General features: G+C 36.0%; 1 protein-coding gene across 4 annotated transcripts in view; it reads right to left on the bottom strand.

Moving 5' to 3' along the window:
- Positions 1 to 1,477: 1,477 nt before the first annotated feature.
- Positions 1,478 to 27,927, bottom strand: part of lrp8 (low density lipoprotein receptor-related protein 8, apolipoprotein e receptor) — a 292,418-nt gene continuing 265,968 nt past the window's right edge. The window contains exons 15-19 of one of the 4 annotated variants that reach the window (XM_056460108.1): positions 25,792 to 25,944; positions 23,587 to 23,964; positions 16,104 to 16,178; positions 9,366 to 9,553; positions 1,478 to 6,762 (exon numbers count right to left, since the gene is read on the bottom strand). In XM_056460108.1, coding sequence (XP_056316083.1) covers positions 6,724 to 6,762; positions 9,366 to 9,553; positions 16,104 to 16,178; positions 23,587 to 23,964; positions 25,792 to 25,944 — 833 coding nt within the window. In that variant the 3' untranslated portion in view covers positions 1,478 to 6,723. Of the gene's footprint in view, positions 6,763 to 8,344; positions 9,554 to 16,103; positions 16,179 to 23,586; positions 23,965 to 25,791; positions 25,945 to 27,927 lie in introns of those variants that run through there. The other 3 variants (XM_056460109.1, XM_056460105.1, XM_056460107.1) reach the window with 3 other exon arrangements.

Below are 27,927 nucleotides of genomic sequence, written 5' to 3'. Positions count from 1 at the left end.
CTTTTAATATGTTTTGGTGCGATTATAACCTGCTTAAAAAAAACCAACAACGACTGAATGTTTTGAATAGGAAGCTGTAATGTAGCCATAGCGGGGTGAATTTTGGTGTGGCGCCCCGCCATAGAAGAATATATGTAGCGGAAACCATGCTGGAATTGTGCTGCCACTTTAATGTAGCACTTTTACACTGTAAAAATTGCAGGGTTCCACTCAATTCCTTCATTTCCCAACACAAATCGATGCATTAACTTAATAGTTTATATTGATTTAAGCTGATTGAACATAAAACAATTAACTTGTCCACCACAAAAAACCCTCAATAATTGTGTTAATATCACTTTTATAAAAAATAACTTTTTTTGAGTGTATATTGTATGTGTAATTTAATTTACTTGTGTAAGAAGGTTGCTTATTTCTTCCTACTATTTAAGAATAGTTTCTAGATCAGAGGTGCCCAAACTTTTTCTTATGAAGGGCCAAAAACTGAGGCTAGTGGGCTGGAGGTAAATATACTGTAGTTGCCATGGCTAATTTGCTAATTTATTTAATAATATTTAAAAATGACAAGAAAACATTGATTTATATGAACAAATACAGTATTTTTTACATTTAATAATGAACTTATTACTGTAAAAACAAAACAATTTACTTTATAACAGAATTGCTCTAGTTTTGCCTTGATTTGCTTGCCGATGTCTTCTGCATAGTCCTCTATGTGTCGAGTTACAGCATTTACATAAAAAAAAAATTTAATTGAAACATTTAACTTCTGTTTTTTTTTTAGTAGCTCAGCAATAAAACAAACAAAAAAAGGTTACGTTAAATTAGAAATGACAATCTCTTTGTTAAAGGAATCACCCCAACCCTCTCCATCATTCTCACTCTCCTCTTAGACGGGATGGTGGGCCAAATCAAGGGTTACAATGAGCCAACTTTGGCCTGCAGGCCCTACTTTGGCCATTTCTGATCTAGATACTATAATAATATAATATAATGCCTATTATTAGCACACATGGACTTTCTTATACATGAGATTTTTCAAAAAGGTTTTGAAACCACATGAGGGTGAGTAAATGATTACAGAATGTGCATTTTCCAGTAAACTACACCTTTACACTACAGTAATGTTGTAGAAATCACATCCATCAAATGTGGCTGCGGTCAGGCTCGGCCACTGGGAGTTCAGGCAGTTTCCCCATTTTATTAAAGTCCCCCTGGAGGCTAATACTCACCACAGACATTAGCAAAATCACAGTGTGACACCTGGTAGGGGGAAGTTCCTTGTTCCATTACCAGGCACCGAGCCACCGTCTCCTCTGGGGAGCCAGGCATAACCGCAGTGTCGGCATATTGACAAGAATCATGTGCTGGCATACAGGAAAGAGACAATTTATGCAGGGAGCATTTCAGCAAAACCATAAACAAACAGACTTTTCATTTAACTGATTGGGATGCTGAAAAATGACAAGACAACAAAGATTTTTAACAATTTAATATATCAATATATAGATATTTATCAACAACTTGAATTTCATAGAAACGTGAGTGAGACCATTTTGGCATACAGTACAGATATTCCATGTAAGTACAGTTTTGCTAACGTTAAAACCCAATCCCTATCCCCACCACCCACTGACAGACACAAGAAAAGCAAACAAAATGTAACATTATTGGAAAAAATACATAAACACAAACAAGGCACCAATAAATTAAACTGTAACCCTCTCTTTCAACATGGAGCGAAGCCTATTAAATAGAATTACAATTTAATCGATCTATTAAATAAATGTACATATACAAATTAAACACTATTTCTGCGACATTTACGGTTAAAAAGCCAAAATAAACATTAATAGCAAACAAATCAAATCAAAATACTTTGGCAGAGTATTAATTTTTTGTTACAATCAAGTAGTAAAGAAATCCAGTGCTCTTGAGTACAAATAAATCCATGTATGGTCTACACTCTTTTTCGTCTGGGAGACTAATATACACATCTTCTTTTTACAAGAAATGTTTAAAACCTTATCAAAAGTTTCGCTGTATGAAAACATATTTACAAATCATGATTCAGACTCATTTGACTGCAACGGTCGCTCTTCCCCCATCCTATGTAATCATTTACACAGTGCAGAAGGCTTCTTGAAAAAAGTTTGTGCAACAAACAGCGTACAAAATGTCTCCAAACAACTACGGAATGACCGGGACACGCGTTTCCTCAAATGACAGACCCTCCTTCTCCCCCCTCCCCAGAATCAACACTTACAAATCAGACAAAATATGAACAGTTCTTCAAGTAATATACATCATGTCAACATGATCTCAAAAGGGGGAACCAAAATAGAGGTCATCGTTTTCCACCGGTCACCAAGAGGACAGACGGGAATGTTACCATGGGTGTGGAGGACCCGATTCGTCCATAAAAAGTCCACCAAACTACAGAGCATGGTTCCAGCGTATCGTCCATTGTATATGTATGGTAGCCCTTTCAAAATCAATGTCCTACTTGTTGGGCTTATGGGGATGACAGGTAGACAGTTAAGTGTTATGGAGTTATGGACATGTTTGTAAGGACAGATGTTAGTCACAGTGGAGTGGGGTGAAGGAGCAGCGTGGCGAGTCCCTGCAGTGCTATAGGAAGGCAGGACTCGCCGTTACATATGCATAGAGTAAGAATGATGGACAACGGTCACGACGTTATCTACAGAGAGAGAGAGAATTCTAAGCTTCTTCTAGAACTTTCTGTGACCACGCTGTGCATGAGTTATTAAGTGAGACGTGAGTCTTGTAAATTATAACACGAGAGTTTAGTTTGTACAAACCTTGACAGCTAGAGAGCTCAATGTAACAAAGTCTTCCTATAAAAACATCTTCTGAGCTAACTCTAAAGCAGCACCTGATAACAATGATGAGGTCGGGCTCTGGAAAAAGAAACACGTGTGATGCCCCTTCGAAAAAATGAAAAATTATTCAAACAGCCTAAATTCATTTGCTGGTTTTAGCTGGTCTTTTAGTCTTGATATCCAGTAAATCCAACTGACAGGTGGCCTAAATTCTTCTTAAACCAGATTAGATTATTGTTTTTACTGGTTGTAAATGGTCTTCTAGCCTGGTCAGGATTGTTTTTATGCTTGTCCCCCAGTCAGAACAACTAAAAAGTGCACAAATCCTTATAAAACTCTTGTCAGCAAGATTGCCTTTAAGTCTAAACCAGCTGATAATGGCCCAACATTGACCTAAAACCATTTTAAGTGTTTTTTTGCAAACAAGACCCAATAAAACCAACAAACTAGATTAGGCTGATTTATTTTTCACAAGGTGCCTCTGATGAGGCCATATTGATAATGATCAGACCAGTTTATGTTGTGATAGTCTGAAAAACACATGAAACAGTCTACCCTGTATTGCTAATCTGAGATTCTCAAATCAAAAACTAGTTTCACATTTACAGAACTGCAATACATGTAAAAAAAATCTCGAAAATCAGTTGATCCTTTCCATACTGTACACACAGACCTACATGAGACATGATTAAGGATGAATACAGTCATCAAATGAAGTATAATATTGATGACAAGAGGCCTGTTATCTCTTTCAATAAAGACATCTCAAACTAGTCCACCATATTCAGAAATGAACTGCAAACCACAGCTTCTTTAATCTTCAAAGACAAAAGCCAGAGTAGTGGAACTCCCACACTGTCTCTCTTCCTAATGGAAAACAAACAGTGACTTAATGGAGGATTCTTTGAAAATGTGGAGGGAGGTTTTACAAGCGACACACACACGATGCTCCATCAGAGCAGAGGGGAGCAAAGGTGGCCGGAACAAAGAACAACTCCAGATGAAAGACCACCCACATGTGGCCAAGAACCAATCATTTCCTTCTAAGAAAACCAAGAGGTCCCTTTCCGTAATCTTCAGCAAAGGGCAAGTAGTTCTTAAAAACCACCTGATCTACCAGACATCGCCACGCACTCCAAACAAAATCTTAATCCAGCCTAAGGAGTTTAGCTGGTTTAGATGACCTTGGTTATTTCTCTAAGGATGTACTCACACTAGGGACGTTTGCCTTGAACTGAGCGATTGTATCCACTTCCCTACTGGCCTGCACTCATATTGTACTTTTCTTTCTGAGCCTGAGCACACTCGCATCAATACGATGGAAAACAGGAAGAGAACACTCTCAGTCAGTGCAATGGAGTACATTGCTTTAGTTATATTGTGTATTATTTTTTTGATTGGTTTAGGATGCAGTGACACGCAGCCGAATATATTGCTGAACAGATCCACGGCTTTTGTAGCTCAGAAAGTTTCAATAATTGTATCATTGTGCAGCACATATTAGGAGATTTGAGAGCTGAAGTGCAGAAAGGAGTTTGCAATTTTGATATACTAAAAAAGTTCCCATTCATTGACAAGTTAAAAATGAGGTATAAATCTATATGGAAAGGTCCCTTAAAAGTGATGTCTTCAGTTTCACATCACACTACATGCATACTGCTCCTGAGCCCAAGTGAAGTGCACACTGGCATCTTATTTAACAGGTCCAGGGCCAGCCAACCAAATAGCACCCAGGTGCAGTACAGAGTGCTCAATTGAACTGTAGTTTGGGAATTATACATGCTCGGGCATGGTTCAGATAGTCTAGTGTGAGTACACCCTAAGATGTGTTCACACTTGGCAGGTTAGGTTCTGTTAAAACAAATGGTGGTGTGATTGTTTTTCTAGTAGGACTCATTTAAAAATGTTTGAACACTGCCATCTGAACTTTGGTGTGCACCAAACAAGCAGACCAAGACTGCTGGATCAACAAACTCTAACAACTTGACTCAAATATGAAAACCAAAAACAACAAAATGAGAGAAAAAAAAAAAAAGACAAGATGTCAAAAGATATAACCCTAAAAATATATAATGCTCAGGCATACTTGAGTCACCACGTTGGCCATTAATTCAATACAGGCATTGGACATTTATGGTTAATCTTTGTTTGTGTGAGTGACAAAGGAGGACACATCATTGTTCAGAATGTTCTAAAAGGTCTGTTACAAAATCTGCATAATCAAAAGCCTATTTTATTTGATTATTATTATTTTAGCTTTGGCACTGTGTGAGCAAACCAAGACATTTTTTTGTCTAAACCAATCAACAGCAAGTGTGAACACACACAGTCAGTGGTTCTCAAGCAGGGGAATGACCCAACAAGCTTATATTCTCTTGAGCTAAAGGGGGGGGGGCTTTGAAGTGGAAAATGTCAATAATCACTGCAAAATCCATCAAACTTCCTTGAACCATCAAAGCAGTCTAGCCTAAATAAAAATATATTTAAAATGCAGCTGGCTATTTTCATCAGCAGGTAAATGTGGTTTGATCTACCTGTTTTTTTTATTTTTCACATTTTTTAGTCAGTAAGTTTTCCACTGACAGTGAGACAGAAATAGCCAAGCACTCATTCATCACGTGTGGAGAGTTGGATAGTTGATATGTAGAGGAGGCCTATATTCAGGCACTCCTCATTTCCTGTGCCAAGTGTTGAACAGATGACTGTTCAGAAGAGCAAAGCTTTGATCTATGACTCTAATCTATCACACCATTAAGCCACCCAAAATGGCAGACGGTGTCTTGTTGTCAGCATGCTAAATGCTAAAGAGTTTTACCAGAGGCATGTCGAATGTACTTTAGGGGCAGAAATTTGTATTTGTATGTGTGTGTGTGTGTGTCTGAAGGAAAGCGATCTAGACAGTAGATATGAACAAACAGCATTTTAGCCATTATCAAACCCTGACAACCGTATCTATTAGTGTGTTTGTGATAACAAACCACACAGATAGTAGCGATAACTGATAATATTTAAGAAAAAAACAAACAATGTCCTGAGCTTAACTTGGGGATATAAATGTGCCTCAGCAGGAAGATGTTTTTTAGTTGGTCCTTGAAACTTCAGAAAAATGGAAGACCCAGTGCTGGTGAAATAAATAAATATGGAAATATATATTGCCTATCAAAGCTGGGGAGGTGAAACTATTCATCCCCAGATAGTGGCTGCAGACCTTTCAGAAGGGCCAAATATTGTGTGACTATGGAAGACATGAAGGAACTGGAGTCTTGGCATCCGAGGTATTAGGAGGACAGGAAATTGCGGATTAAGACTTATTTACTTGGTGATATTATTTGTTAACAAGATGCATAATAGCCACAGAATTTGTGTTTTGGATGTCTGCAAATATCAGTTATCCTCTTCCCACCTCTATCCAATATCAAATATTCACCTATTTGTGCACTGGGTGGAGAGCCCACAATTCTCTTTGAGTTCTGCCCACACAAAATGGCCACAGGTCAGCTCAAATCATACTAAAACTAATTGTAATGAAATAAAACTACGGCACGAGTGCAGCAGGAGAGCCACTGAGTGTTAGCGACTACTGACATGATGAGCTATGGGGTTAGTCATCATTAAACAGCGTTGTCTACTTCTACTGACACAGAGCAGGAATGATGCTAGTAGTACTAGTGATTACTGCCCGACTGAGGGCTGAAAAAACACTACAAGAAGACAAACCCAGTTTGTAGCTCTCGGCTGTGGAGAGCGTGTGCTCTTGTGTCCTTTTGGCTCTGCACCTTGCTGTGTGGTGCAATCTCCTCGATGGAAGGAGAGATGGAGGACTAAAGGACGGATGGATTCGGGGATGGAGAAGGAGAGAGAGAGAGAGCGAGACTTGCCCTCAGGGGAATCCATCATCGTCCGGACTGAGCGCCACGCGCTGCGGAGAGCAGATAAAAAACAGTTACATGTGTTGAAAGAAAAGGAAATACATAAAATGCATAGGAATAAATGAAAAGGCCCATGGAGGAGGAGACGAAAATGAAAAGATCAGCTATTTAGATCCCCCAGCACACACACTGTGAAGAGTATGACGTGTGGGGTATTGGAGAGAATCCTGTTATGCCACTGGGGCGTCCCGCACGACTGATGTCTTTCTCTCTGCTTGTGCTTTACATGCTGACTGCAGCACAGGAAGTTCAAACCACGCTCTTATAATCCCTCCATCTAACTAACGGCTCTCATCAGCACTGGGATAACTATTTCATGCTTCCGGCGTTCACATGCCGGCACTTACACGAACATATAATTAAATCCTTACATCACTCAAATAAATAAACAGTAGAACACCGAGATAAATAAATAAACTATAATATATTAAAAGATTGTCCAGTCATTTAAGGTGCTCAATGCTCATCCCTTAATCAATTTGGTACTTAATTACAAGCACTCAGTAATGAGTAATCAGTAACGAGTACTCTGGACTGAGTTTTTAGCAATACTGAATTAATAAATATCAGCTGTGGGATAATGGGAGAGCACAATTCCAAAGCTTTCAAACGTGAAAGCTTTTAAAGCTTTACACTCATACACACAACACGACAAAGTTGCATCAGGAATCGCACACTTCCCTATTATAAAATAGTATGTGAAAGGAGAGCTTGTCCAAATTTGAGTATCAAGTTCCTGTATAACATATTAATTGATAATGGATGATTACTATCCCATGAGGCCACAGGAGAAGATTTGTGAATGGTTATTTAACGACACAACTCACACTGAATTAACACAGTCAATAGAGGAATACATGGACTGAATTCATACTAAAACATTTTCAAATGGTTGACAAGATGACACCTGCTTTGAATGTTATCACCTGATTGAATGGGCATTATCAGTGCTTATCAGCTGATAGATATGGGCCAGTAAAGGCCTTTTGCACTTACTAGTAGGCTCAGAAGGCTGTTATCATCCATCCACATGGTTAATGAGGTATACTAATAGAGAAGACCCCAGATCCAGATCTATTTTTACATTACTGTGATGGTTGGGTTTAGGGTTGGGGTAGGGGAAGACATAAATAAAATACAATTAATGGAAAATTTAATAAGTAATATAAGTAATTCTTGTTAACTTCTGGCTGCAGCCGTATGTGATCTATAGGTTGTTTTCACATGACGTAATTGATAAAGCGCGAGACTCAGATGGAGGGCAGGAAGCAATAATCCATGTTTTGTAATAATCCATGTCTTTACTAGTGTTTAGGCAGAATAAACAACCGTAACGTTAACGTCTATATGCGCAAAAGCGGCGAATGTATGTTCATGGTAAATTCATCGACCGAACAAAAATGCAACCCTTGCGACAAAACTAGACGGTTATTATTGTGGAGCACTTTTCCCCCTTACAAAAAATAAAGAATAATAATGTAGACTATGCATCTACACTTTTATCTGTTATTTCGTGATATCTGGAAGAAAAAATCGATAGTAATTTTTAATAATTTACAAAAACTTGTTTGTGAACCACATAGTAAAGTGTATAATGTGTACTTCTTTTGTTAATGAATGCTACAGAATAATGTAGCATAGTGAACTGATAAACTTTAAAAAATACTGTAACGTTAGTGTAAACTGTGGTGTGTCGTGATGATGTATAATTATAGCTTAGAAAACTGAAGCCTATTGAATAATTTGTTTATTACTACAGCTGTGTTGTACTACAGCAACAATATAATTACTACGACATTTTAATTCAAGTAATTATCCAAGTATGCTTCCAAACACTATAGTATTTATTTTTTCATGTAAAGTAGTAGCTTATACAGTATCTACTGCCGCAATGACAGGCAAATATATTTTAGTTGAGTAGAAAACTCGTCCCTCTTTATTATATAAGGATCATGCCCAACATATGTGCTTATTTTCTATTTATATCTCCTTTTGATATATGGTATGAATCGCAAAAATACGGACTTTCCTCTAAGTCTCCCATTCAGTTTTTTACTTCCTGCCCTCCTATTGAATTTCGTGCGTCACCAGAACAACGTGATTGAAAACAACCTAGAGTTAACCATGTGGATGGATGATAACAGCCTTCTGAGCCCACCAATAGGCAGAAGCCCCCTACTGGCCCTTATCTATCAGCTGATAACCATTGATAATGCCCAATCAATCGAGTGATAACAATCGAATCGGCTGAAGATGAGCATGTATGAGTATGAGTGTGCGATTTTAGATGCAGCCAATGGTAAACACAGATGACTAATTAAACCTCACATAGTAATCCGTACACTAATTAAACATACACTTAAATGAAAATGTGGTGAATTATGACTATAAATATGCATGAGGAAAGAGGCGGCATAATGCCCTCTGTCGTAAACCCCGCCCATGTTTTTTATCATTATCCAATTGCCTTGCTCCCCTTCGTTCACTTTGCGCTGGTTAGCATAGGTGCCCCAGAGTACCAGTGAGCTGCCGGGTCTGGGATGCTGCCCCCCAGTGGCAGTGCTAGGTATGGCTGTCTGGCACTGCCACTCACTGGAGGGTAGACGTGTCCGATCTGCTCGCTTCGTCCGATGTGGATTTCGTCATCGTCGTCCTCTGTGGTCTTGCGGTAAACTGGGTTGTCGAAGTTCATGCTCTTGGTGTTTCGTCTCCTCCAGTTGCGCCACACCAGGTAACCTCCGGTACACATCAGGCCGATGACCACTGTGGCAAGGATAGGAACTGCATGCGTTTAACACACAGTCAACACATATGGCGGGGGCGTTAACACAGCCAGGGGACACAGAGCGCCGCATAATGACACACTAACACATACAAGCTCACACAGTTTAACCAAAGGGGGTTCCATATGGAAATCTGATACGTGGAAATATATGCAAATTACACATATGATATACATATATATTTCACATATGTAAAATGTTATATGCAACATACTTTTATATTTTGAAATATTGCAAAAATAATTCATTTTGTTTATTTTTAACCATTGGAATTACAAATATGTACATTTAAGTTCAAATAAATTATATATGGCCATATATAACACATATATAAATTTATAGCTAATATATTTGCACATATATGTACATATTTGTAATTCCAATGGTTGAAAAAAAAAGTAAGATGGCATTTTTGCTTTTATTTTTTTAAAAAGATTTATGTTGTATAAATGACATATTTTATATTTTTGAAATCCAAATATGAACTTGTATGTCAAATATGTCATTTGAATATATTGCTGTATATCAGATATCTATATGGGTGTGCATCATGGCAGAACAGGGTCAAATATGTTATGAATTGAATAGTTCAACCAAAAATGTTCTCATACATTTTATTTACAATCGATAATTTTATTATATAATAATCTGTCTCTTTCCGGGTTTGCAATAGCAGTGAATAGATTTTTTGCCAATGAAGCATGTCTAGCGAAAGCTTGGAAATAACAAGTTTCCGTTACACCTACATTCTATACTGTAACTCAGTTCTCTGGTGAATGTATGTACCGGAAAGTAAGGGATAAATTTAAATGTGGGTCTTTTTCATACAAAAACCCATTTCACTTCAGAAGAACTCAACTGATAGATCCACTTTAACCATTTACTGCATTTACAAAGCTTTACCATTGTAACTGCAATTACAAAGCTGGGAAGAGCCAGTATATTATTTAATGTAACTTATAATGAGTCATTTTAAAAAAAGACATCAATATACACATAGAATGGTGAGTAAATTATGGGAGAATTCAAATGTTTGAGTGAACTATTCCTTCATTTCAGAATATTTAAATGTACCATTGGGCTTGCAGTTTTTGAAACTGTAGTCAGAATCAAGAACAAATTTCTAAATAATTTAAAATCCCTTTAATCATTTATTCATTTTCCTTCGGCTTAAGGCTGGTTTATACTTCTCGGTTTATACTTAAATGATCGGCGTGACCGACGGCACCTGCCTTGTGTAGTTGTGCATTTATACTTCTGCATGCTGTTTGTGTTGCTCTGCAGTAACACTTCCAAAACGCTAGCTGGCAGTAGGTTTTTATGTTCTTCTGTGTCAAGTTTCTTTCCAGGTATTTTACTTTTTTCTGAATGCTACAAATCACTCAAACTTGCTCATTCTGAGGCGGGAACCAGCGGACGTGCAATAACTTTAATCATAAGGTAAACATAAAACAAAAGTTTACATCTGGAGCTCCTTCACAAGACTCAACACTTGTAAAGACTCGCTCCAGTGGGCTTGCAGCACCACCCACACTCGTGACAGCTACCAAGCCGACCAATCACAGAGCTTGCGCTACACTTTGTTGTGACGTGTGGTTACATTTTTTGAGAGGTGTGCGTCAGTGTCGGCGTCAGCCATGGCGAGGGCTATGCGACTGTGTGAAGGCTGCTCCGGACCATACGCGTGCGCTTGACACAGAATTATAAATCAGCCACAATTCCCTTTAATCATCAGAGGTCACCACAGCGGAATGAACTGCCAACTTATACAGCATATGTTTAACACAGCGGATGCCTTTCCAGCTGCAACCCAGTACCGGGAAACACCCATACACTCTCATATGCACACACTCATACACTACGGCCAATTTAGTTTATTCAATTCACCAATACTGCATGTCTTTGAACTGTGGGGGAAACTGGAGCACCCGAAAGAGAACAGTGCTAACCATTGTTGGCCACAAAATTATTTTAATTTACAGCAATAAAAATTAAATACACAAACTTCTAAATTAGACTAAATTCGTTTAAGTATAGTTCAAATCGGAGACATGATTGTAAACTCAGTATAAATATAAACTGAATGGGGAAAATGCTGGTTTGTAGTTACTGATAAGCGGTCAGTAATTCATTAATTAACTGAATGAAATACACAACTTGCACTACTTTTACAAAAGACTTTTAATTTATAAAAGGAGGCAATTTACACTACCGGTCAAAAGTTTGGGGTCCGTAGGTTTTTAAAATGTTTTAATATAAGCTTATTCTCCTCACCACGGCTGATTTTATTTAATCAAAAATACAGTAAAAATTGTACAATTGTAAAATGTTACTGCACTATAAAATACCTGTTCAAAAGTAGCTTATAATTTAATTTAATAATTTATTCCAGTGAGTGTTTCATTAGTGTATAATATATAATATTTATTTACAAAAGCCTTTTAATAAAAAAACAAATTTATTATTATTATTATTATTATTATTATTATTATTATTATTATTATTATGTGTTATTATTTTTTAACAATTTTATTCAATGATGCATTAAACTATTCAAGATTTTTATCTCAATTAGAGAAAATTCATAATTAAATTATTATTATGGCTTGACAAAAATGAGAAAAAACTAAACATCTATCTTTTCCGTTACAGATATAAACTACATTTCTTAATTTACTGAAATAGAATTCAGCTACTTTATGTTAATCTAATTATTTCACAATGTTAACATTTTACTCTATTATTTTTCATCAAACAAATCTTTAAAAAACATCTTTTACAAAAAGTAAAAAATATCACCCCAAACTTTTGACTGACAGCGTAAATAATTTATGAAGAGTCTGATCAAACCAGAGGAACTACTTCAAAAGCAGGTTTAAACAGCCCAAAATAGCAAATATGTATATTTGAACTTGGGCTGCCAAAGACACCTTTTCCACTCTTTCTCTCTCTCTCACACACACAAACACACACACGCACAGTGGCTTAGTGGGATGTGTGAAGGGGCTGCTCACATGCTGCTCAGAGAGACAACAGAGGTCTACGGGGAACAGCCGAAATGGAATTGGACTGTGTTTATGTGCAAACGTTCCCTCATATAAATGATGGAGGGAGCACATTACTATTCAGGCCGAATTGATAACGATGTGTGTCTTCACCGCAGTGGCTTGCAAACTCATTCCCAAATTTAAAAGATCATCCGTGGCTCCTCCAATCCCCTGGAAGTTCTCCTTTAATTGCTCTTTTGTCTGGGGGACCGCAGAGACCTCCTCATCATGTGTTTTCCTCCATCCCTCAGCCTCTATTGTCTCCCTATAAACACTTGGATTGCATTCAGTCGATGAATCACATTCGCTTTTTTTTTACCAAGCCACAATAAAAGAAGGCATTTTACAATTTTAAGATAAGAGGGATGGCTGTAATTACACACAGAGCTTTTAAAATGCTTTTTAGAGGAGAGGTATTTCACTTAGTGTCTTTCATTTGAATATGAGCTCAGACAAGGTCATTTCAATCCCACTAAGCCACTCGCCAGTCAAACCAATGAAGCCCATCAGGTCCTTTTGACAGAGACGTGGTATAGAGATATATGCATATTTACATATGTAGTACTTTATACAGGTTTAGTTGAATCAAACAGTCAAAAGGATGATGTGTACAAACTAACTGGGAGAATGATCACATAATCAAAATGTATGAGCGACACTTCTCTTTGGGGGATCAGAAATAGCCATTTATAAACTGCTCATTTCATAAAGAGCACAATATGCTTGAAAGACATGTTGTGGGATGCTGTCAGAGATGTTTCTGAAATAAAACTCTTCACATTAAATTCAATGCAAGCTCAATCGACAGAATCTGTGAATGGAAAAATGTGCACAGTAAATCTCTTATAAAAACTCCGCTATGAGAGTTTAAAATACGCTACTGAGACAGTATTTTTTTAACTCAAGTAAGCATTCATTTCATTTCACTATAATATATGAAAATATTCAAGAGAATTATTGTCTAGCCTCACAGCACCATGGTGCTACATATAGGCAGGTATATTAGAATCAGCATATATGAGTACACCCCTCTCAAATTTATCTTTTAAATTCAGAATTTTAATAGGAAGCTATACAATATTATATTTTTTGTGCATATACATTAAATTAGTCAGCACTGAAGCCAAATCTAAAGCTTATCTAACAAAATAACTGACGATAACGGCCCAAAAACTAGTACAGCCAAATTTATATGTAATAGAAAAATATTAAATACAAATGTAAGCAGAGGAAAATCAGAAGAAACTAAAAATATTGAATAATTTAATAGAAATTTGGTAGGTTGTAATTTTTTGGCAATATTTTGATTGTATTTTACTGTATTCTCTTTCAATTTCTAAATATCTTTGATGACTAAAATATTATTTTAATAAATATATCCGTTTAATAAATCTGTTTTGTTTAAATGCACCAAAATACATTACATATATTCACTGAGAAATGGAGACAAATATTCATTTTCAAAATAGGGAGTACTCAATTATGCTGAGCACGGTAAATATAATATATACACACACACAACATTCATGTAAATATGTAACATACATAATGTTTAAAAACCACATGTGGTAATTCTATAGTTGTTATGGTAATAAAAAACAAAAACAAATTACACAACACTCTATAGTTTTTTCACAACTTTAGGGAATATTATACTACAATATGCCATAGTGTACTTGTAGAATTAAATAATGAATAGTTGTAAATACTAAAATAAATACAGTATAATACACTAATACATGTATAATAGAGTAGAACACATTATACTATATAGTATAGTTCAAAACTTTATAGTATTTATAAAATACTCTAGTCTTTTTTTCATATGGGAACCTATACATAACTAAAAGAATCAGAATTGAGCGTTAACGTTGAAAGTATAACCATTTAGAGTAAAAAAAAAAAAAAAACTAATCAATAATATAATTTTTTTTCTTGTATAAATTAGACCTGATTACTGCAATCAAAAATAACGAAATAATTAATAATAATAATAATATTAACAGAATTATTTGCCGCCCTTTGAATTTTTTTTTCATTTTTAAATATTTCCCAAATGATGTTTAACAGAGCAAGGAAATTTTCACAGTATGTCTGATAATATTTTTTCTTCTGGAGAAAGACTTATTTGTTTTATATCGGCTGGAATTAAAAGCAGTTTTTTTTAAAAAACCATTTTAAGGTCAAAATTATTAGCCCCTTTAGGCTATATATTTTTTTTGATAGTCTACAGAGCAAACCATCGTTATACAATAACTTGCCTAATTACCCTAACCTGTCTAGTTAATCTAACTAACCTAATTAAGCATTTAAATGTCACTTTAAGCTGTATAGAAGTGTCTTGAAAAATATCTATTTAAATATTATGAACTGCCATCATTCATTCATTAACTTTCTTTTAGTCTTAGTCCCTTCATTAATGCTGGGTCACCACAGCGGAATGAACCGCCAGCTTATCCAGCACATGTTTCACGCAGCAGATGCCCTTCCAGCTGCAACCCATCTCTGGGAAACATCCATACACACTCATTCACACACATACACTACGGACAATTTAGTCTACCCAATTCACCTATACCACATGTGACTGTCCCACAGCAACTGTGGGGGAAACCGGAGCACCCGGAGGAGGAAACCCACGCGAACGCAGGGTAAACATGCAAACTCCACACAGAAACGCCAACTGACCCAGCCGAGGCTCGAACCAGCGACCTTCTTGCTGTGAGGCAACAGCACTACCTACTGTGCCACCTACTGTAATCATGGCAAAAATAAAACAAATAATTTATTAGAATTGAGTTATTAAAACTGTCATGCTTAGAAATGTGTTGAAAAAATCTTCTCTCCGTTAAACAGAAATTGGGGAAATACACAGGGGGGCTAAAAAACTTCAACTGTATATATGTGCTACATGAAAAAATAAATCACTAAAATATATTTACATATTTATTAAGAAACAATAGCAATAAGATTTTTTACAGATTAAAAAAGTAAACATGTAAAAAACATTCTAAACCAGTGTTTTCACTATCTTTTAAAAACAAAACAACAACTAAAACTGTATGTAATAGGTTCTTGACTACTCTGAAATATTGAAGTCATCTCATAGAATAAATATTTAGTTTTATGCATCATGTGCTTTCAAACTTCAAAGTGAAGAAAATATGCATTACACAGAAGCAAAACAGCTTGCATTTTTTTCCATGACGTTCATTCTAAGAGCTTCACTGTACCCACTTTCCTTTATTTCATCTAACTCAAAATTGAAATTGCGTTCTAGAGTAATTAGCATGCTGTCGATAGCGCTTACATTGTATTTAACTTGGAATATAAAGCTAAATGGAGCAGCAGCAAGTTTATAAATGGCTAGTTAAGACCACCATAAGTGTCTCCAAAGCAGGTAGTGCACATAAAGCTGAAGGGCAAAAGCTGTTCGTCTACTGGGTGAACAAGGCTGAATTCAAATGCAGGATAAAATGCTTAGTTAACTTTAATACTCACCTATTGGAATGACGATACCCAGAACTGCAACAGTTATATTGCTACCAAGGAGGAAGTGGTCATTTCCACTTCCAGCTGTAATAGAGAGAGAGATTAAGAAAAAAAAAATCTGTTTTAACTTTACATGTAATCACATATATCAGATCTTGTCATAGCAAACCGCATTGCGTTGTCCATGATTATTGTATTCCTTTAAAGCAGTGTTTCTCAACCACATTCCTAGAGGACCACCAGCTCTGCACATTTTCCGTGTCCCTTTAACTAAACAAACCTGATTCAGATCATTAGCAGAGACTGAAAGACCTGTAATACAGTAGGTGGGACAAAGGAGACATCCAAAACATGCAGTGTTGGTGGTCCTTCAAGAACGTGGTTGAGAAACACTGCTTAAAAGTAGTTAACTTATAGCTAATGACAACAATTCCAGTGATTTCCAATGAACATATATTATCCTGTCCAACATATGTTCTTGTCATGTTCAAGAAACCAGTTTGAGATGATTTAAGCAAGTAACATCAGGTTTTATGCTGCTGTAAACAGCCATCACAAATATAGATTTTGTTGTTTTAACGCGTATATTGTGAAATGTGCAGCGTATGTTTGTAATGAGGCAACATACATGTGAATGTTTATAAAAAGGCAAAATAAATGTAAACGGCTAAATATGTGTTCAATGCTCATTTATGCACTGTGTCATATCACTCAGCTCTTAATGTTATTGAAGTGAAAGGGCAGAAATAAACTTGATATTAATACCTGTCTGTATTTGCATATGCGTTAAAATCAAGCGGCAACCTCCTGCTCTCCCTCGTAAATCTAATACAGAAGTAACTGAAACTGCAATTCATCGAAATTCCACTAGGCCTGGCACCATAATAGAGCACATTTCTATTTACCCCAGTGTTAAAACAGCCAACTTTACAGCAGAAAAAACTTTATAGCCTGGTACAAAAACGGTTTCTGTGTATATAGCTAACATTACCCTTCATAACAACTGTGAGGGGTGAATTTTTTTAAAATAACTTATTCGTTTTGTTTATATAAGTTATATTTAGTCTGCATAATTAAGGGCGTGGTCATTTGAGTGACAGCTAGTCTCGCTGGTCTCTGTCACTTAACCTCAGCTGATTCCGGCTGATTAGCTGCTGAACTCTGCATATTCATCGTATTTTTGTTTTGTTTTATATGGCTTTACACACACAGTTGCTTTTTGGATTTATTTCTTACAATTATCAGATAATATGGCATTCTGTGTGCACTTAAATGTGCTCACAAGCCATTCAAATGGCCTCGGTTTCCCAGGTGAGTGAATTTATATACTTGTATACCATATCTAGAAATGTATTTGTTTTATTTAAGATAATTTATAATTAATAATTTTCTTTAGAACTTGAATGCACTCCAGAATCTGACAGATTGATTAGCTTTAGGCTAGAACAGTCATCTGAAACGTTGTCATACAGCCTGGAGTTCATCAATAGTTTTGCATTTACTTACACAGACTATATTTAAAGTATTTGGAAGTAATTTGTGTTTTCCTTCTGTAGAAAAATGTCATAAGAACAATGTTTACTGGCTCAATGTGTTACATCAGTGTTTTAAAAGACTAAACATTTTATTGATATAGTTCACAACCAAGCACATGGTGGTCAGAACACAAACGAGTCGCAGGTAATGAAGTATTAAGCATTTCTCACAAAGCAAAATGCTAGCAGGCATCTTTAATTATAATTTAGCCTGTATTTGACCCACAACACAACTCAGGTGCAAACTATGCTACTCTCTGGCATAAAAATATCTCACTCCACCTGGAGGAAACCCACGCCAACACAGGGAGAACATGCAAACTCCACACAAAAATGCCAACTGCCCCAGCCAAGACTCTAACCAGCGACAGTGCTAACCACTGAGCCACCGTGCCGCATGTTTAGAAATCAATAAACAATTTAACATTTTGTAAACCAGTTTAAACCACTGTCTTGACTACATCTATAGGCCTAAATGCACTAAAATACCTGCAAACTTAACCCTCTGTAAAAAAGCATGAACTTAAGGGTGTGTAACAGGTACAGTATTTTGCTATCTCTGCTATTTTCATCAAGCTGAGACCAGTTTGTACAGCAAACTGCCCATTTACTTGGCTATCTTGCCCAAGGCTATTCATTCATTGCTATTCATTCACCACTTTGCCTTGCGCTGCTGCCTCTCATCTTAAGGTTTCTGCTGAGCAGTTGTTTCCACCAAATAAATCCCACCTCAATCTCACAATTAGCATGTGGCCCTCCATTAGCTACAGCATAATTAGTGTCTGATAATGGAGTCTGAGCCGAGAGATTAAGAGGACTAGATGGTACAGCACTGGCATACAGATTCAGGCAACACAGCCTGAGGGGTAAAAGAAAAAAAAGAGCTTGTAAAACCATTATGAAACAAAGGAAATGCAGTATACACAGTAACCACTGCGTACAAAGGAAAGCTAATGAAGAAAACATATTGCCGGTGAGGGGATCCTCTTAAAGCTACAGTGAACATGTCATTTAGATGATACTAGTGACATGGGTTTCTATGGCAATGCTTTATTTGCATAATTGTGTTTGTATATAGTGTATAGTTCATAGAGCATTTTGTTTTCATTAAATCTACATTGAAATTCTCTTCATGCAAAACAATTTATCGACTCCACTAAATCATTCCTCGCAGAGCCATATGTCTGTGCAAAGGAAGTGTATCTAAACTCACAGACAGGCTCATTAATGTGCAAATGCTTTTAGCGCAAGCAATTCACCCACCTGTAACAGGTGATGCTGACAAACTCCATTATGAGCAATGAATACTGCTAACTTAAATCTACAACATGTAGCGATGAGCATTTGTTATAATTCATGAAATATTTCAAAATACTAAATATGGATTCAGCTGGTGTGCTTGACTCTTGAATTGTTCTTTGACAGATAACTAAATAAAAAAATGAGGACAGTAAGATATTTTTGATGTGTTTGAAATAAGTCTCTTATGCTTACCAAGATTGCATTTATAAAAAACACAGTAAAATGATCATTAATGTTAACACAGTGGTTATGAAATACATATATTTTTTTATCATCAGTGATGTCAAAAACTATAGAATACACGAAACGTGTCATGTTTAGTTTTGAATGGGGAAAAGTGTAATGTACAACATGGTGAGTGAAGCCCTGCCTAAAAGAACAGGATCAAGGGGAGAAATTCGGACTAGATGTGTACTTTTACAACAGTTTGTTGGTCAACAAACGCACTGGAATCTTAGCAAGTACTTGTTCGACATAAAGTTTGAAATCTGTACTTTTGAATAAACCAATTAAACTTGTAAACAAAAGTTGTTTTTGGTTTTGTAATCTGTATGAAACGAATTCAAGGTACAGTCCATGCTGTCAAACGCACATCGCATGACAGCAATTACTCAAAAGCCCACAAACTTGTAAACAAAGAGTAACTGTCATTTCGGGAGGAGATTCGCCATGGAGACCAAGTTGTGGATTACTTCAGAAGACCAGTGTGATCAGGCGATCAAAATCCAGAGGATGACGATGTGTGACGGCCATAAATAAGGTTGGTGTCGTGATCTCGTTCCTTTCAGGTGTGCATGCGCATTAGCTTGGGTAACCTGAAAATATGCCGATTTTGTTTGATTTGGACGTTTAGAAATGAAGCTTATGAGACGGTTGTCGTTTAATTTATTGGTGATTCCAAATATGAAACGTAATTGTAAGCTTAGCAAACAGTTTTGAACAATTTGATGTTTCCCCATTCAGACAATGTCGGAGTAAATTGAGAGGCGTTGCAAAGATGGCCGCCGAGTAAAATGACTTGCCTTAAAGTGACTTTAGTGATGTTTTGCTGCTTAATCAAAATAAACAAAAACACACACATGATAGTTTCAAAAGAACAGTAAGAATGCAAACAACTTTCACTTTTATGTACTGGAGTTTAATACAGTCTTGCTATATAAAAGTATTTATATTATAAAAAAAAAGTGCTCATATCATTATGAATGAGAGAAATTGTGATATGCTATTGCAGATTAGAAATGTCATTTAAACATGAGTTCATGGCAGAAAACCGTTATGTCACAGGAAAGCATTTCATCGCCATCTACTGGCCTGGCATGCATAATATGTCTTTTGTCCCTTTCTTATTTCTCACAGATTCATGGATTGTTATAACCGCTGTGTTATCTGTACACAAATCTTTGAAAAACATCTCTTAACTCTGAACATCGTTGTCATGTAAACGTATCCCAAAACTCCAGACGGGTCTTTGTCTTCATTAGCAAGCAGACAGAAAAGCCAGAAGTGCTGGACTATTTCATCACTATCCTCAGTGCAGCAATTTAGAGGTTTTATTTAATGGAGAGTTTTGCCATTTCAGCCATCTAATTTGCTGTTAGTCATAAAATATTCAAGAATCCAAATTTATGGTTCAAGAATGGCCACTTCTGTGCTCTGATAATGCACTGAAAGGCGAAAAGGCTACAACAGCACTGGATGTTTTTACCAGTTTTATTTTTTTATTTTGCCTTGACAGACAATAACCTTTAGAAGGTTTTTCATGGATGTAGATCTCATTATTGAAGTCAGTAATGGCTGTTTTCCTGCTGTTTTCCAGGTGGCGTTGTAGGATGAGTGCAGAGAGGAAGACGGCTGAGGGCAGTGTTCATCAGTCAGGGCTGGACGCTTCTCGCTTTCACTGGCTGCTGGAATTCAGCACAGACTCACACCGGGACCCCGGGCCACTGCTAAAGCCTCATCTATCACTCGCAAGTGGCTCGGTGATGCTCGGCAAGCAAATTCCACCACACATTAATTTTCATAGACTCTGAGGACTACTGTACGGGTACTGTATAAGAGCATTTATGCTTTAAAGGCTTCAGCTGAATGTAAGCAATGCTGATATTTTGCACACAATCCAGGTCAATGAAATAAAAGTTAGCATGTCAAAAGTTTGTGGTCAAAACACTATATATTTTTATGGCTTTGAAAAAGTATCTTGCACACATCAAGATTGTATTGTTTGTATATAATTATGGTTGTTTTTTTTGACAATATATGTTTTTACAATATTAAATATGATTTTAATGTATTCAATTACAGCTTTAAAATAAGTCTATGTTTTTAGCAGTCATCTATTTATGGGGAACTGTGATTCATATTCTTTTATGAAAGTTTTATGAAGGAACCTGGCTGGTTATATATCGTGATAAACCACTATGAAACAAACCTTCATTTGAAGTCAAATTAATTTACATAAATTGTAGAATATGTAAATTATTATTTTGAAATATTTATTTACAGCTTAATATAAGTAGATTTTTTTTAGCAGTCATCGATTTTTGGGGAACTGTGATACATTATTTTCTTAAAGTTCCAGAATATTGATTTTAAATACCATTTATTTGAAAAAAAAGTAACTTTTATAAATGCTTAAACTTTTTTCTTCTCCCTAAATGGATTGTCTTGCTAATGATCACCTTAACCTGATATATCATTCGATTACTGTGATAAACAAAAGTACATTCATTCATTCATTTTCTTTCGGCTTAGACCCTTTATTCACCACAGAATGAACCGCCAGCCTATCCAGCATATGTTTTACACAGCGAATGCCCTTCCGGCTGTAACCAATTACTGGGAAACACCCATACACTCTCATTCACACACATACACTAAGGCCAATTTAGCTTATTCAGTTCACCTATATCGCATGTCTTTGGACTGTGGGAAAAAAAATCCTTCTTGCTGTAAGATGACAGTGCTAACGACAGCCACCGTGTCGCCCAGCAAAAGTCCACTATTTTGTTTATATTTATTATATCTATTTTTATATTTTGTTTCCATATGAATGTATGTTTTGAATCAATAGTTTAAAACGAATGATGCACAAAATGTGATCATCAGTCATCCTCAAACACCGGTAATATTTCTTCCTTAACCCTCAAACACATTTGCATGTAAACGCTGTACAGTCAACTCACTGTACCTATTAATCATCTTAATCTTAATCATTAATCTTAATCACCAAATGTATTTAACAAGCTGGTAATAATGACATTTTCAATGCTATTAAATATACTATATTAATTATAATAAGGAATGAATTCATCATCTGATATTTTTGATACATATTGACCTAGTGCCCTATCATACTGTACACCTGGCACATTAAGGCACAAGATGTGTTTGGCGTGATTTGTTGCTAATTTCAGACCAGTGCAACTGTAATTTTCACATTTTGTGCCGCATTGTTTAAATAGCAAATCGCTAGGTGTTCTGGTCATAAAAAGGAGGTGTGTTATAAGGTGCATTGTTGGCACGCTGCTATTATGAGGAACTAAAATAGACTGCGCCATTGACCACTGCCTCTATGCCTTTTTAATTTTTTTTTTAGTTTATTCAGTTTATGAAACTTTGCATTTGTATAATGTTATTATTAGCAGAATTATTCATTATATTCATATTTATATTTACTTTCATAAAAACAAGTATAGATTTGTCCACCTGTCCAGTTTTGGAGACGTATGCATCACCATATGGTGCATAAGAATAGGATGTGTTTGGATATAACTCAGTTTTTTGAGCACACTTTGTTATTATTGTTCATTTAATAATTTGCTGGAAATTAGAACTGAATTTAGACATAGTTTTGAAACAAATCTTTGCGAAATTAAATATGTAGGCTAATGGATGCCTTCAGTGGAGTGAGTACAACACCATTTCCTTATCCACGAAAGTAAAGGAGCAAAGTAAAGAATAAAAGTAAAATTTAAAAAAGTAAAGAGGCTGAAGGAGACGCGCAGCGAATAATTTTTCCACTTACAAGTCCGGCACATAAATAGCAAATGCACCATGGCCTGACACGACTCTCAAAGGGGATGGGAGATGAGACTCTGATTGGTTTAATGCATGTTATACTCAAAACACACCCATAACTCATTAAGAGAATAAGCACAACCCTGTTAGACCACGCGCCAGTGTATTTTTCCATCCTTAAAATAGCAAAAGTGGATTCAGACACCCCCTAATGCTTTTGCATCATGCTCTTTAGACTTTGTGCTTAGATCGTTAAAATAGAGTCCCTAGACCAGGCATGGGCAAACTTGATCCTCGAGGGCCGGTGTCCCTGCAGAGTTTTGCTCCAACACTAATCAAACACACCTGAACACCCTAATTAGTGTCTTTAAGATCACTAGAAAGCTACAAGCAGGTGTGTTTGATTAGGGTTGGAGCAAAACTATGCAGGGACACCGGCCCTCCAGGATCGAGTTTGCCCATCCCTGCCCTAGACACAATCATGATTTGCAGGAAAAATATAATTTCCATTATAATATCTTCAATATTAATATCATTAATATTTCATATGAATATAACAAAACAGGCTCGTCACAGAAGAGGTAATACCGTATAACAGAACAAAACAATAGATGTAGACAATGATATCATGGACTCACCGCGATGAGAGAGGTTGGCATTGGCTCCTTGTATGCTGTTGACGTGTGTGATGGTTGTAGATGTGTGCCTGTGATCTGTGGTGGTCTCGGTGGAGGTGGGCTGTTTCCAGTGTGCAGTGGTGCTGGGCTGAGAGCTTGCTGTGCTTGAAGTGGATGTGGAGTGTGTGCTGGTGGAGCGATGCGTGCTGGAGTGGGTGGATGTGCTGTAGCTAGTGCTGCTGCTGGTTGTAATTGGTGCTGTAGTTGTAAAGAGTGTACTGGTGGTTGTAGGTGTATTGGTTGATGTAACTGCAGTGGAGGTTGTAGGAGTCGCAGTTGTAGAGGGTTCTGCTGCTGAAGCTGTGGATGCGTCAGGAGCAGCTGTTGTTTTGGGTTTCACTACAAACATAAGAAACAGAAATAAGGGGTGATCTAGATTGCTTACTAGAAACGATTGAAGTTTAAACTTTCTATAAATGGTTCAGTCTGTCAAAATAGAATATGCCAAACATGTCCTGAAAAATAAATCCTAAATATTTTGATTGCCCCTGTATAGGCCATAATCTCTGCCCTCTTCTTCTAAATGAAATCCAATAATTAATTGCAGGTGTAGATAATTAATAGCTCGCCTGTGAAATTGTAAACATTTTTAAGGGTTGTTTAATGGAGATATTTTTTCCCAACACATTTTTAAACAGAACTGTTTTAATGACAAATTTCTTATAACTATTTTCTTTTGTCTTTGCCATTATGACTGTACATACAATTTTACTAGTTTTTTTTGCAAGGTACTAGTAATCAGCTTAATGGCTTAACTAGATTTATTTGGTTAATTAGGCTAGTTAGTCTTTGGGCTGTGGTTTGCTCTAAAGGGACTAATAATATTGACCTTAGCAGTTAAAAAAGAGATTAAATACATATTTTTTATTCCATTCATACTAAAAGAACACATTTTTCTCTAAAAAAATAAAAATCATAATAGAACACTCTGTTAAAAATTGTTCTGTTAAACATGATTTGGGAAATACTTAAAAAGTATAAAAACTTAAAAGGAAAAGCTAATCATTTGTATTGAAATGCATGTTTTAAATAAAAGTTTCTCAAGTATTTTTTTAGAACACGGGTGTCTAAATGACTTGATTCTGATTTGCCAGCTGCATCATCTAGTGGTTTCTCACAGTGTTGTAGTACTCGAGACGTAGACTCGAACTCGGTCTTGAGACCATGTTTTAATGATCTTGGTCTTGTCATGATTTTTTTTTTTTACATGTTGTGTCTTGGTATTGACTCATACTCATATCAGGGTTCTGACTTTTTTCCCATTTTCATATGTCGTAAATATTACAGTGTGTTAATATTTCTTTAAATTCCTGTTCGTTACATCTAATGACTGGTGATTTTATTGTGTACTTTGCATGACTTGAGACTAACATTAGTGTGTCGCAGAACTGTAATGGGGAGTAGATAACATGATGAGCATGTCTTTTGCAAATTGTTACAGTTGAATATACCAGTATAGTTTTACATTAATATTACTTGTATAGGAAATGTTATGTGGATTTGCAGTATAATGTTATGTGGACAAGTAAGATACTGAAACATAAGTAGTCATAATTGTAATTTACACCACCTGCTAGGATTTTTTTTACCAAGTAAATAACATACCCACTTTACATGCTAACATACCCAGATCAGTTGACATTATAAGAAAACTTTTACTAGGAACTAAATGAACAGAGCATTTTAAAAAGCTACAAGACACATTAAGGGCTTTCACACAGCATAGTTAGTTACAGAAACTTAGTCAAGTCAACTAAAATTACTATAATTTCCAGTGGTGTGAATGTGCCAGAAAAGTGAGTACTACTGCCACTAATTCTAGGAACTGTGAAAAAGTTCCTCTGATGCAAATACCCATATAGAATAAGTTAATTTAGCAACATTTACCTGTTATGCTCGTCTATAGTGGTCTTTTTTTCTTTTATCAGCCTTATACAGTAGATACACAATCATTACTGACATTATTAGTGCAAGACGTCAACGCTAAACTTTGCTTCATAAATATTTTTACTCCACTTATCTACAGACACATTGTAGTACCCTCACAGTCGATGTTCTGAATGACAACAACTCCCAAATTCTACTTACAATAATGAATTAATAGATGTTTGTATGTTGAAAGTGTGCAGTATGAGTAAACTTGAGCCAGATTCTCTCTTTTGTTACCTGACACACAGCGGCGCATGTCCGGGCCCAGTTCCATGCTGTCAGGACAGGCACAGGTGTATTTGGGCGAGTGCTCTGTGATTTGAGGAGCTCTGAGGCACAGATACTCACAGCCTCCGTTGGGCAAATTCCCCATGTTGCATGTGTCTGGAGCTGCAGAGAAAAGCACAGTTTAATTCTGATGAATTAGCCTTTGGAATAGTTCTACAGTAGTATATATGAGTACAGAGATTAAAATATTAGCATGAGAACTGAACTAATAATATGCATTGAATGCTAGAATGCAGAGCCAAAACATTGGAAGTAGTTCAATGTCACATTTTTTTTTTATCACACACATATTAAAAAGAAATTGAGTGTTTCTTTTCAGTTTAATGCGGTTCGAAATTAGTTTAAATGCAGTTGTTCATGGGAATAAATGAGATATTAATTAAACTGGATATTAAATACAGCAACAGTCATTTATCACTTAATTTATGGGCTCTGAGTATGACATATATTATTAATTAAAATATAAATAGCATTCAAAAGTATGGAGGCAGTACGATTTTTCCTAATTTCCTAATTCTCATTAATGATGACAGTAAAAGTTATTTAAAAGACATTTTAAAAAAATCTAATGTATGGTTCATATTATTAATGGATCCTTAATTTATTAGTTTCCACAAAAATATTAAGCAGAACAACAGTTTTCAACAATGAAAATAGGGGTGTAACGGATCACAACCCACGGTATGGATCACAGTACGCGAGCCACAGAGTAACAACTTTTTTGAACTTGTAGATTAATCCAACTTTTATAACAATTGCAGAGAGATGCCTCCCGCGACACACTTCCATGTTAAAAAAATTATGGAGGAAAATGTTTTGATGGGACCTAAATGCATTCGTAGGGTATTAATTAAGGGGGTGTTCTGTCAGTGTTTGTTTAGTCTGCATTAATGCATTCAGTGTAAAGCTGCACAATTAAACAATAAAAAATCGTGATCTCAATTCAAACCCCACAACATGAATGATTTGCAAATGTTTATTAATCCCCCAAAGCAAATCTGCGCTTGATCAAGAGAGATTCAGTTTTTACACGTTTTCAGTTAGTTACAATTAAATAACACAGAAGTACTGGGAGAACAGTTTATAGTTCAGATACAAACACTGATGTTTATGGTAAGGATTAAAATCACCATTTAATGGAACTTAACGCTGGTAAATGTTGTAGCAATAACAGTGTTTAACCAACAGGTGGCGACAAACAACCAAAAAAAAATTACGTCTCTGAATAGGTTTTCAAAAATGATTCACCTATAATGAAACATGAAGTTTTATGTGTGAATTGTTAAATCATTAATTGAAAATAAATATATGTTGTACAGGATGTTAGATTTCATTATTTATCATTATCAGCAGCAGTAGCAAGGAATATTTTTTATAATTTATATGTGCCGATCCAAAAAATGGTCCGTTCTGTGACTCTAAACTGTAGTGTGATCCGAACCGTAAGATTTGTGATCCGTTACACCACTGATTGAAAATGATGTCTTTTTCATAAGCATTAAATCCGTATGTAAAATGAATTATGAATGACATCGAAGAAAGAGTTTGTGTTGATAAAAAAGGTCATGTGCTACAGCTACAAAAGTGCTGCACAGCATTTATTGACTAAACTTAACACTGTGTCACTATATGAAACACTGTACTGCGACATGATAAAAGCTATATTTTCCATGTTAAAAAAAGTTTTTGTCCTAACCTTCCATGACAGTTTCTATTTTTAGAAACCATTTTTATTTCTGTGGTCATAACTGAATAACAGCATTTGTTACATACTGTGACAATGATCACATCAGGTACTGATTATGGGCTTTATCAGTGTTAAATGCGTCCAATGTGAGTTTGAGTACCATTTTACATGACATTTATTGCCATATTGAAAGTGGCAGCAGATAGTTTCCTTAAGAAAACCTTAAAAAATAAACTAGAAAACAGGAAATAGAGTTTAAACACGAATTTAAGGACTGTGAACTTCAAATGCATGTGCAAACCAATAACAAAGCATGTTCTTTTAAACAATGTTAATATTGTAACATCTGATACCAGCAATGGAGTTGGGGATCCAAATGCAGCGCCTTTATTGAACAA

Source organism: Danio aesculapii, chromosome 6 (assembly GCF_903798145.1).
Source record: "Danio aesculapii chromosome 6, fDanAes4.1, whole genome shotgun sequence".
Classification (NCBI taxonomy): Eukaryota; Metazoa; Chordata; class Actinopteri; order Cypriniformes; family Danionidae; genus Danio; species Danio aesculapii.
Note: the sequence above shows the minus strand (reverse complement) of the source record. Positions and strands in the feature narration are given on the sequence as shown.